Source organism: Microplitis mediator, chromosome 7, assembly GCF_029852145.1.
Source record: "Microplitis mediator isolate UGA2020A chromosome 7, iyMicMedi2.1, whole genome shotgun sequence".
Classification (NCBI taxonomy): domain Eukaryota; kingdom Metazoa; phylum Arthropoda; class Insecta; order Hymenoptera; family Braconidae; genus Microplitis; species Microplitis mediator.
This window is the reverse complement of record NC_079975.1, coordinates 1-11666: the sequence shown is the minus strand read 5'-3', so window position 1 is coordinate 11666 and position 11666 is coordinate 1. Positions and strand designations below refer to the sequence as shown.

The window sequence follows — 11666 nt, the reverse complement described above, 5'->3', positions numbered from 1 at the left end:
AAAAGTTAGTATTACAAAATATATAAGTTCTTAAGTTTTCAAACAGGTAAAAAAAAAAAAAAAAAAAGTAGAAACTTGTTTTAATAATTTTCAGAGTTCCGTTAGAATTTTATTAAGATATATGTTCAGTAAATATAAAATGAAAATATTTCCCATGCTTTTAATTTGATAATTTACGAGTTTTGAATTTAATTTTTATTGAACAAATTAATTTATTATACCTTATTTTATTGAAAATATATTTTTGAAATTATTTTAAATTATTAACATATGAACATACATATAAAATGTTAATATTGTTGTTATATATACATATATATTATATATAAATAACTTTTTAAATTTAAATTTGTGTAGAAAAATGTTAAACCAGATAGCGCTGCGCCGCTGATATTGGCGAGCATGCGCATCAATAATTCGATAAGTTTTTTTTTTTTTTTTTACTTACATTATATTTTATTGTTACAGTAAATTAATTATAATTTTTATTATGGTTACGATATTTTTTAATAGCCATTTCATTGGTTACTTGTGGCAAATCTAATATGAGTAAATGTGTATGTTATTTTATATCGATAATTTAGTTATTTATTATTCGATGCGTGGAGAAAAAATATTATTTTTTTTTTATCTTTGTATATATACAATACTTATAAAAAACATAAAAAGTTATGATAAATATCAACATGTCTGCCTGCATTTTGGCGTCTTCACTCATTGATTGTTCATGAATGGAAAAAAAACAATAAAATTACTAAAAAAAAAAAAACATTATTAAATGACATTTGGAGTAACATCATATGTATTTAAAATTAAAAAATTGATATGTAAATGGTAAATTATATAAATAGTACAATGTCAAAGCAAGAACTTTGCCGGCTATGTGCCGAATCAAAAACTGATTTAATTGGTATTTATGACAGTGAAGGTCAAAAGCTTGATATTTCTGACAAAATAAGTAAACATCTTCACATTCAGGTATTTATTTATTTTTTTATTAGTATTATTATTTTTTATATAATTTAAATTATATGTATTATTATTTTTAGATTTCTACGACCGATGGTCTTCCCCAGTCAGTTTGTATTGACTGTTGTGTTGTTTTAAATCAATGCAGTGACTTTTATAAACAAACAAACCAGGCGCAAACTTTATTAAGACAGTCATTGATTGAATTAAAATTCAACGATAAAAGTTTTCAACATCAGTCGATAGAATTAATTGAGTCTAGTGTAGTATCCGCTGAAGAAAAGAAAAATAAAGAAGCCACTAAAAAGACTGATGAAGAATTTTCAAAGCAACGAGATCCCTTACAAACAGCTAATAATAATAATAATAATAATAATAATAATAATAATAATAATAATAATAATAATAATTTTGTAAACAGTGATTCTGTAAATGAATCTAATGATGAATCAATCGATTATTTTAATAATATTAATCATCATCAATATAGTGGACCAATAAAAACTGAAGAAATTGATTTAGATGCGGACTTTGAACTAAAAAATGATTCTATTAGTAAAGTGAGTATTAAGCATAAAGAAAAATTAACAAGCGAAAATAAAAAAAAAAAAATTGTGGCATCTTCAAGTAATGTTATTATTACGATTGATAAAAAACAAGAGGATAAAGAGAGAAAACAAGACGAGAAGCAAAGTAAAAATAAAAACAATAATGATGATGACAATAATAATAATAATAGTGATAATAGTAATAACAACAACAACAACAACAACAATAATAATAATAATAATAATAATAATAATAATAATAATAGTAATGATAACAATGACGATGATGATGATGACGACGATGACGACAATGATGATGATGATGATGACGATGATGATGATAAAGAACAGGAATTGGACGTTGAAGATATTAAAAAAAAAATAAAAGGTAGCTTTAAAATACCCGATAATTACATGACAGGAACAGATTCAGATAGAGAAATAATTGCTGGTTGTGAATCTGATGAAAATAGTGATGTGGTTGCTTCTGGATACAAAACTCGAAGTGAATCATTAAAAAGTAGACGAAAACAAAAAGAAAATAGTTTAGATAAATATCCATGGCTATGTACTGACTGCAATGATAAACTTCCATGTTTGGAAATGCTTGAAAAACATCATAAAATTATACACAATCAACAAGCAAAATATATGTGCGTCCAATGTTGTAAAGTATATGAAAAATATTATGGTTTTTTGACACATGTTAAAAGACACAAAATAAAATCAAAATACAATTGTGATATATGCGGTAAATCATTTTCACATAAAAAAGTTCTTGACTCACATTGTTCAATTCACAATAAAGATCGTCCTTATGTTTGTCAGACATGCGGTAAATCATTTCGACAACAAAGTGCATTATATATTCATAGTCGTTGTCATTTACCTGAAACAATGAAAAATAGATATCCATGTGATCAATGTGATAAAAGATTTTCAACAAAACCAAATTTAGTAACACATAAACGTATACATTCAGGTGTTAAAAATTTTACATGTGATCAATGTGGAAAAAGTTTTATACAAAAAGGTAATTTAGAAGCACATTTTCTTACTCATTCTGCTGATAAACCATATAAATGTACTCAATGCCCAAAAGCATTTAAAACCCCATTACAATTAAAAAAACACGAAACTGTTCATACTGGTGATAAACCACATCAATGTGCTGTTTGCGGTAGAACTTTTCGTGAAAAAGGTACATTAAGAGAACATCATAGGATACATACCGGTGCAATGCCATTCACTTGTGAATTTTGTGGTAAATGTTTTCGTTTTAAAGGAATATTAACAACACATCGTAGACAGCATACTGGAGAACGTCCTTATAGTTGTCTTGAATGTCAACATCATTTTACTAATTGGCCAAATTACAATAAACATATGAAAAGAAGACACGGAATTAATACTTCCCATACAAAACATTACAAACAGCAGTCTTCCAATAATCATGAGTCACTTAACAACGACAATGATGACCATCATCAACAACATCAACAGCATAATCAGACAACAACAACTACCCTTACTCAAGCTACAACACATCAAAATGATATGATTTTATCTACCGCCGTACCAACTTCTATTGTTCAAGTAATTTATTATATTATTTTTAAAATCAAATAAATTCATCTATACTTTTATTTTATTATTATTATTATTTTTTTTTTTTTCATAATAGGTAATTCATACAGCTCCTCATCACATTACCGCTGAACAGCCAATCGTTGTCCAGACAATTCCTTCGTCAATTCATCCTTATCAAGCAGATGTATCGATAACACAAGATAATAATAATATTACCACTACTACTACTACTATTACTACTACGACTAATAATACCGCTACTTCTACTACTACTACTACTACAGTATTCAAAGAAAGAAATGGTGGGACATATTTTAATCCTGTTCCAGCGACACTTCAGACTTTCCTGCCGTCTCATTTGCCATATAATTTTTACCATATTTCAACTATTTCTGAACCAGATTTGATTCATCCAAGATAAAATTTATATGTTAAAAAAAAAAAATTGTGATTTATTTTTTACTTTTGTTTTAGTTTGGGTTATATATTGTACGATATTGTAATTGATGTTTATGATTTCAAATTTTTAACTGTCGTTAATCTCAAAATTTTTACTCATTAAGAGATAAAATTATTATTAAAATTTATACGATTTTTTTTTATTTTATATTTAAACTAAAAAATAAAAATAATGCCAATATTTTTGAAATATTTATTACAAAATTAAAAATAATACATGTAATATGATGATTATTGATTATAATTATAGTATGCTTATTAATAATAATTACATACTCTTATATATTAAACAATAAAATAAAGAAAAAAAGAAAAGCGTTGATTGATATATTTTATTAATTAAAAAAATAATAAAAAAGAGTGTTTATTGTATAAAATTATTGTTATTATTATTTTAGTTTTTTTTCATTTCGTATTTCCTTTTTGCATATATTTAGTGGTAGATTGTTCACTGTTTGCAGCTTCCCAAATTACAACTTTACTGATTTCATCATTTTCTTTGTTTGGTAAAAGTATTTCTTGTGACATGAAATTCAAAGTATTGTTATCTTTTGATTTATCATCATCATCATCATCATCATCATCAAATGTCATGTCAACATTATTTTTAGGTTCATGTTTGTAATGATTATTGTTTTTTCTTTTTCTCGCAAAATTAAATATTTTATGACTTACAAGAGAAAAACGACTTCTGATTAAATAAGATTCAATTATTTCTTTAGCTGTTTTATAAACATCAAGCATTTCATGTGAATTTGATTCAACGATTGTTGTTAAATTATTATTGTCAATTTGTGTTGAATCAAAAATATAACGATAAAAATTAATTTGGTTCCAACATTCTCTATCCGTATAAGTTTTAATTAAATAACTACGGCCACAATAAATACACAATGGTAATTGAACTCGTCCGCTGATTAATATTTTTCTCTGAATTTTTTTACACTTTGAATTATTACAAATAAAATTTTGTCTATAATATCGTTGAACAACTGTTTTAATATTTTTAAATACAGCACTATATATTATATTTGAATTTTTCCAAAGAGGATAATTACAATTTGGATTAATACATTGATATAATGATGGTTTAGAGCCTTGTGAAAAATTATATAAAAATTTTTTAATTTCAATAGTTGTATTACATTTAATACAACTTAATTTAAACGGTTCACAATTTTTATATAATGGATCATTATTTTCAATTGATTTATTATTATCAAGATTTAACTTATCTATTGAAATTGGTTTAAACATATTTGCTCTCGTACAAACATCTTGTAAACCTAAATTTTTAATTATTAATATTTCAGTTATCATATCAACGGGTTCACAAATACGTGATACAACAGGATAAATTTGATGACGTAAATAATAAATACAATCAATTGATAAATTATTATTATTTTTAAATTCATGAATATGATATGCTCGTTGATTTGGTTGATTATTAGTACCATCATTACATATTAAATATGAAATAGTATCACCAGCTTTCCACATACGTCCACCAGTTTTATTCATTCTTATAGCAATATCAACATGAGGTTGTTGTTGTTTACTGTTGTTGTTATTATTATTTTGATAATCATTTGGATTTTTCGAAAGTTGTTTTGTTATAATAAATGATTCAAGTGGAAATTTATTATTATATACTTTGTATGATATATCCTCAAGAGTTGAACTAATTTTATTATATTTAATTTCTTCAGTAAAATTATCTGAAAAAAGAATATCTAATATTATACGACCTTGATCACAAGCTAATTGACACCAATCACGTCTAACAATATCTAATCCTTTGTATTCAGTATTTAATTGAATTTCACCGTTTGATAATTTATTTATAATAACAGCAGCATATTTTTTTTTTTGATATAATAATAAATATTTAAATATACCATCAATATCAAGTTCAAGCATTTTATAATGTTTATTAACATTATTTTTAATATATTTAGCAATATCATATGCTTTATCATAATTTAAACAATTAGTATTTATCATTAATGAATCAGTATCACCATATATAACATCATAATTAAAATTTTCAACAATTTTTTTAGTATCTTCAAGTATTTCACGTCCTTTTAATGTTATTATTTCAGCTAAATTTTTAGCATAAAAACGACAATGTTCAGCACCAAGACATCCATACATTGAATTAGCTGTTAATTTTAATGCCAATTGACGAATATTATATTGAATTTTTAATTCATTTGTTAAATTATGTTGTTTCATTAAATTTTTAACTTGACGACGACTTTCAACAAGTTTACGTATTTCTGTTGGTATTATTCCAATATCTAAATCTTGTTTTGGTAACTCAATATCTTTAAAATCATTATAACAAACACCTGGTAATGTTGTAAAACAAATATTATATTCTTGAATAATACTAGGATATAATGAATTAAAATCCATTAATAATATTAATTTATCATAAAATCCACGTTTTGGTTCTAATACAAGACCACCAGTATATGTACTTTTTTTTTTTTGTTTATAAGTATAACTATTTTTTTTAATTTTATTTATTATTGGTTTAGGTTTATCAGGTGTTATATAACCTTTATTTGAAAATGCATGAAGTAATAAATATTCATTTCTTTCAGCACGACCACCAATTAATGTTTTAGATAATACATTACCAGCAATACATGTTATTTGAAGTGATAATGGTATTATATTTAATTCAAACATTAATTTTAATATATATAATGCTTCAGACATTGTTATTTTAATAAGTGTTTTTATTTTATCTGTTGTTTCGTAAAATTTTGGGCATTCAATTGGTTTTATTTCTTTTATTGTATTTTCTTTTGTTTTTAAAACAGCATTACATATACTGTCAAGATCATAACTACGAATTTTAATATTTAATTCTTTAACTGATACAACAATATCACATATTGGACGACCATTAAATAATGATGGTAAATGTAATTTTGAATTATTATTATTATTATTATTACCACCATAAAATTGTCCAGCAATATTTTGTTTAAGTTTACCAATTTTATTTAAATTTTTAATATTTAATGCTATTAATCGACGATAAATAATATCAAATTGAAAACCACAATCATATCCTATTAATAAATCAGGATCTGTATCACAAATAATATTTAAAAAATTTTCTAATACATCTGTTTCAGTATCACAAATAATAACATTTGTTTTATCAATATTATTTAATTTATCACGAGCATATAATGGCCAATTTGTATCTTTAGGATGAGTTATTATACAATAATGTTTATTAAACATTATTTTAGGTGATGGTTTATCAATATTATAATTATCATTTATTAATATACCAATAACTGTTATTTCAGTATTATTATTTTTATAATTTAATGTTGTTCTTACATCAATAGCCATTATAACCATTGGTGGTATTTTTTTAAATCGTCCATTATTATCATTATCAATATCATTGTTATTATTAGAAACAGTTATATTTTCCATTTTAAAACAATTTAATTGATACTTTGACCAAGTTAAAGTATTTTCAATAGGAATTGGTAATTTAATATCAAGCCAACATGGTCCTTTTATTTGTCTTTCAATTAATAAAAGTTCTAAAGGATTAACAGTTGTACCAAATATATGTTCAATAGCATTACCACTATAATTTGAATCTAATTTCGGATATGATGATGAGTATCTTACCTCAAGATATTCTGATTGTAATGGTGTATTTTCATGATTAAAAGCATAATATTTTGTTGTTGTTGAACTACGAAATTCATATATTTTATTATTATCAGCAAGATTTTTAAATTCATTATATACATCTTTCATAGTTGTTAATCTTTCAATTCCAGTATCATTATCTATTATTTTTTCTTTAGGTAAAATATAAATTCTACGTGGAATATTTTTAACAGATAAACAACATGATTCATAACGATCCAAAGATTCAATATAAATTTTACCAAATAAATTGACAACACCTGGATTTTTATATGGATTTTCCATAGCGTCCCACCAAAAAAATTTAACAATATCATCACCTGAAATTTCAGCTTTTAATAAATTATAACCAGTATATAATGATAAATTTTCATGTATTGTATCTTCTGCATCTGTTTTAGTTGTTTCTGTTGTTTCGCCATCCCATTCAGACCATAATGAATTTTTATCTAAAGTTTCAATAACTTTATTAAAATCATCATCTTCTAATTTAGGACGATTTTTATTATCATTATTACAAAGATTTTTTTCATCTATTGATCCAATAATTGCATCAAAGTCATCATCATCATCATCATCATTATTAACATTATTTGTATTTTTACAAGGTAATTTAGATGTTGTTGTAGCAACCGAATTATTAGTATTATCAATTATATCGTCGAATGGCTCATCAAAATAATTATCAAATAAATTAACATCGTCTATTACCTCAGGAACTTTATCAATTTTATTACTTGACAATAACTGTTGTTGTTGTTGTTGTTGTTGTTGTGGTTCAGATTTAATTAGTTGAACTTTATTCAATTGTTTATCTTGTTCAGATGTTGAATTTACATCGATATTAATTTTTTTAGTTGGTGGTGAATGGACGTCATCGTTATTATCATCCTTTGAGTTTTCTTTTATAATATCTGATTTATTTTCTAGTAATAATGGTGATGATGGAGAAGATTTTGGTTTAACTTTAAATTTATTTATGATTGAGGATTTATTTGATTCTGATGATGGATTTTTTTTTGTTTTAATCTCATCAAGTAAATCAGCTAAAAGATTATCGTTGTCCGATGTAACAGATTCGATTGTATTTTTTTTAACATTTTTGAACATGTCTACAATAGAACCTTTTGATTTAGATTCATCATCACGTTTTCGTTTACGTGGTCCAGCTAAATTTTGTTTTGATGCTTTCTCAATACTTTCATCATCCAAATCATCATCAAAAATTTCTCTACCGTCTTCAACATATCCACTTCCACCTTAAAATATAATATAATTAATAAAAATATAAAAATAAAAAAAAAAATAAAATCTTACCATCATCTACAATCCAATCAGATTCCTGTCGAGTAGCAACGGTTTTTGAATACTCTTTTTCATCAACTTGATCATATACATTTTTAAGCTCTTCAATTTTATATTTATTTTTACTTCCTTTCAATTCTTTTAATTTCTGTAAAGCAGCACTACGACCTGATTTATCAATTTTTTGTCGTTTACTTCGAGATGTTGTTGCTAAAATAAATAAAAATTTATAAATAAAACACAATAATAATTATTATTAATTAAATATACTTACGGCTCTCTTCCATTTTATTTTAGGTTATACCGTATAATTGATAGCTTATTACAATTATATGGTAAATTAATATCTTATATTTGTTACACTCAATTAAATATAATTTAATTATTTTAAAATAATTAAAATGAATAAATACAAACAAAAATAATGAGAAAAAATAACAAAATAATTTCCCGGTTTTTTCATTAGTGATACGTTAGTTGTTTTCGTTATTTTTTTTTTATGTAAAACGCGGGAAGGAAAGCTGGAATAGTTATTTTATTTATATTATTGGGAACTGCTGACGAATTGGGTTACGCTGTCTGGTAGTAAAAAATCAAACTAATGATAGCTTACAGAGTCAAGTAGGGCGTTAATTGGTTTACTTGTCACCAGAGGCGTGACCACAGCGCTCTCTGTCTGTGCTTCTCTATTATATCACATCAACATATTAAAAAAAAAAGTTACTATAATAATAATAATGATCATCGAATTGTGCATGTAAAAAATACTTTTTACTTTTGCTAAATAAATAAATAAACTAGCGTACATCTTTCGCGCGCAAGCGCGCGCGTGTCATTTTTCATATTTTATTTTAATGTATATTTTAGTGTCGTTTGCATATATTTTTTCGCTTTCGACCAATCACGTTACGAATAGTTTGGCTTCACATATATTTCATCTAAATTTTATTATAGGATAAATAATAATACGACAAATAAAAAGGTTCGTGTTGATTTGTAATCATTATTTTTATAAATAATTTACAATTTTAATAACAATCAACTAATTTTATGATTAACAATAATCATTATTATTATTAAAAGAACAAGAATGCCAAATTTAATGCCTGATGATGACAAAGGTTGAAAAATTTATTAAATAAATAATTTAAAGTTATGTTGCTATAATAATTAAACAATTAAAATAAAAATTAATACTTGTTAAGGTTATGTTAACTGAAAAGTTTATAAACATTATTATTATATTAATTGCAGTTAAAATGTCAACAACTCAGAGTGCAGCGATATTCAATGGTGAAGTTGACAATTTCTATGATCAAAATTATGAAATGAATAATAAAATGAGATTACCCAAAACACTGAGAGTCAGTGATGATGAATTTAATGACGATAGCGCAAGTAAAAAAAATGCTTCATCTTGGACACAATCAATCCCCAATAAAGTATTTGATATGCATATGCCCGATAGAATTCTTGTTGTCGGTTTGTATATATATATATATCTTTTAAATTTGAATATAAGAAATAATTAATTTTGATAAAAATAATAAATATCTGTGGGGTTTTGTTTAATATAGGACATGACCAGCATGTTGGATTAAAGGCTCCTCCTATTGAAATGACTCTTGAAAATTCAGCTATACCATCAGAACATACAATGACAAGAGTTCAGGTAATTTGTATTTATCATTAGTAAAATCAATATTTTATTAATTTTTAAATTTATGTAGACACCGCCAAGAGTTTTGACATTGGGTGATCATTTTTTTCCTACATTTGATGATGATAGTATTGATGATTATGGAAATCCGTCAGAAATGAATTCAATAACTCCAATTGCTAATGGACCTTTTATCAGTGATACACAAATTGTCAGGCGCAATATTAGGTAAAAGAAAAAAAAAATAATAATTGATACAAGTATTATTTTACTTATATTATTATTGTACTTATTGAAGTTTAATAAAAATTAATCAATTGTTTTTATCATATAGAGAACAAACTCCAGTGTGGAATAGTACTTTAGATGTATCGCTACCACAATCTGATGAAATTCAACATTTACGCCGTCAATTAGGCAAGCTCAATCGTCGAGTAATGGCTGTAGAATCCGTTATGTATCAGCGTCAACAACGTGACAAATATATTTATGCCATTACAGTAGCTTATTTCATTTTTAAGGCATTTAATTGGATAACAAGAAACTAGATTTTAATAATAATAATGAAACAATGAAAATTTTTTTTTTTATCATAGATATTCACCAATTGGTTTTTTTACATCATTTTATTTGCTATTTTCAATACTAACGGCACAACCAAATTTGATAAACACTAATACAATGGAAACAAAAAAAAAGTAATAATGAAGGAAAATACTTTGTTATCTAAGAGTAATTATTTTATTTACGATTAATTGTGAAAATTTTTCTTAATTTTTTGTTTATCAATACACATACTAATATGTGTGTACAAGATTGACTTATTGTTCTTGATAAAATTTTTATATCTTAAGTTTCACAACGGCGTGTTGAATAGTAAAATTACGGTACGAATAAAATTTTTACAAATTAAAATAGTCCGAGTGTAGACGAAATAAATTAAATGGACTGTATAATGATTTTTTGTTGAATTTTATATTTTCAAGTCAAAGTTACTAATGTTTAATATGATGATAACGCTATACCAAGTCATTATTAGACGTCGATTGTTGATGTGTCATGTGTATATTTTTGGCTTTGTCTTTATGAATGGTCATAATTACATCTTATCATTAAAGTTAATTTCTAAGGGTAGCAATTGTAAACATCAGTAGTAATTGTCTTGAATGACATTGTAATCTATTTAATCTTGATAATTATTGTAATATTAAGTTAATTACTTAACATATATAGAAACCAAACGAGTAACCCCAACAAAAAAAAGAGATGAAAAGAATTTTTTTTTGTTTATATTCTTTTAAATCATTCTTATAATTTACATTATACGATACTTGTATATTCATAGAACAGGCCATATTGTGTAATGATTGAAACAAAAATTCGTAAAAAATTAATTGTTGCAGTTGTAAAATAAATAAAGTTTGTTGCTGGCATTG

The 11666-nt window shown here is 24.6% G+C and overlaps 3 protein-coding genes across 4 annotated transcripts; 2 read left to right on the top strand and 1 right to left on the bottom strand.

Annotated features, from left to right (window-relative positions):
- The first annotated feature begins 473 nt into the window (after positions 1 to 473).
- LOC130670850 (zinc finger protein 37) lies at positions 474 to 3759 on the top strand. Its single transcript, XM_057474429.1, has 3 exons — positions 474 to 978; positions 1050 to 3113; positions 3202 to 3759. The coding sequence occupies exons 1-3, from the start codon at positions 832 to 834 to the stop codon at positions 3526 to 3528; spliced, it is 2538 nt and encodes an 845-aa protein (XP_057330412.1). The 5' UTR covers positions 474 to 831; the 3' UTR covers positions 3529 to 3759.
- On the bottom strand, positions 3752 to 9147 carry LOC130670849 (DNA polymerase alpha catalytic subunit). The gene is made up of 3 exons (XM_057474428.1): positions 8845 to 9147; positions 8583 to 8780; positions 3752 to 8524 (listed from the first exon to the last, which is right to left on the bottom strand). Exons 1-3 carry the CDS (start codon positions 8855 to 8857, stop codon positions 3972 to 3974), a joined length of 4764 nt encoding a protein of 1587 aa, XP_057330411.1. The 5' UTR covers positions 8858 to 9147; the 3' UTR covers positions 3752 to 3971.
- A 184-nt stretch (positions 9148 to 9331) lies between these two features.
- Positions 9332 to 11189, top strand: LOC130670851 (transport and Golgi organization protein 11). 2 transcript variants are annotated; one of them, XM_057474430.1, is made up of 6 exons: positions 9332 to 9552; positions 9654 to 9691; positions 9825 to 10052; positions 10148 to 10242; positions 10301 to 10458; positions 10565 to 11189. In XM_057474430.1, the coding sequence occupies exons 2-6, from the start codon at positions 9661 to 9663 to the stop codon at positions 10776 to 10778; spliced, it is 726 nt and encodes a 241-aa protein (XP_057330413.1). In that variant the 5' UTR covers positions 9332 to 9552; positions 9654 to 9660; the 3' UTR covers positions 10779 to 11189. The 2 variants fall into 2 exon arrangements, with proteins under 2 accessions (XP_057330413.1, XP_057330414.1); XM_057474431.1 differs by lacking the exon at positions 9654 to 9691 and having other exon boundaries at positions 9336 to 9552.
- Positions 11190 to 11666: the final 477 nt, after the last annotated feature.

Bases quoted from the DNA above. Each gene is read 5' to 3' on its own strand.
- LOC130670850 (XM_057474429.1), top strand. From the start codon at position 832: ATGGTAAATTATATAAATAGTACAATGTCAAAGCAAGAACTTTGCCGG. The intron at 979-1,049 runs GTATTTATTTAT...TATTATTTTTAG, and splicing joins GTAAACATCTTCACATTCAG to ATTTCTACGACCGATGGTCT. The intron at 3,114-3,201 runs GTAATTTATTAT...TTTTCATAATAG, and splicing joins TACCAACTTCTATTGTTCAA to GTAATTCATACAGCTCCTCA.
- LOC130670849 (XM_057474428.1), bottom strand. The intron at 8,525-8,582 runs GTAAGATTTTAT...TTATATTTTAAG, and splicing joins TGATTGGATTGTAGATGATG to GTGGAAGTGGATATGTTGAA.
- LOC130670851 (XM_057474430.1), top strand. From the start codon at position 9,661: ATGCCAAATTTAATGCCTGATGATGACAAAG. The intron at 10,053-10,147 runs GTTTGTATATAT...TGTTTAATATAG, and splicing joins CGATAGAATTCTTGTTGTCG to GACATGACCAGCATGTTGGA. The intron at 10,459-10,564 runs GTAAAAGAAAAA...TTTATCATATAG, and splicing joins ATTGTCAGGCGCAATATTAG to AGAACAAACTCCAGTGTGGA.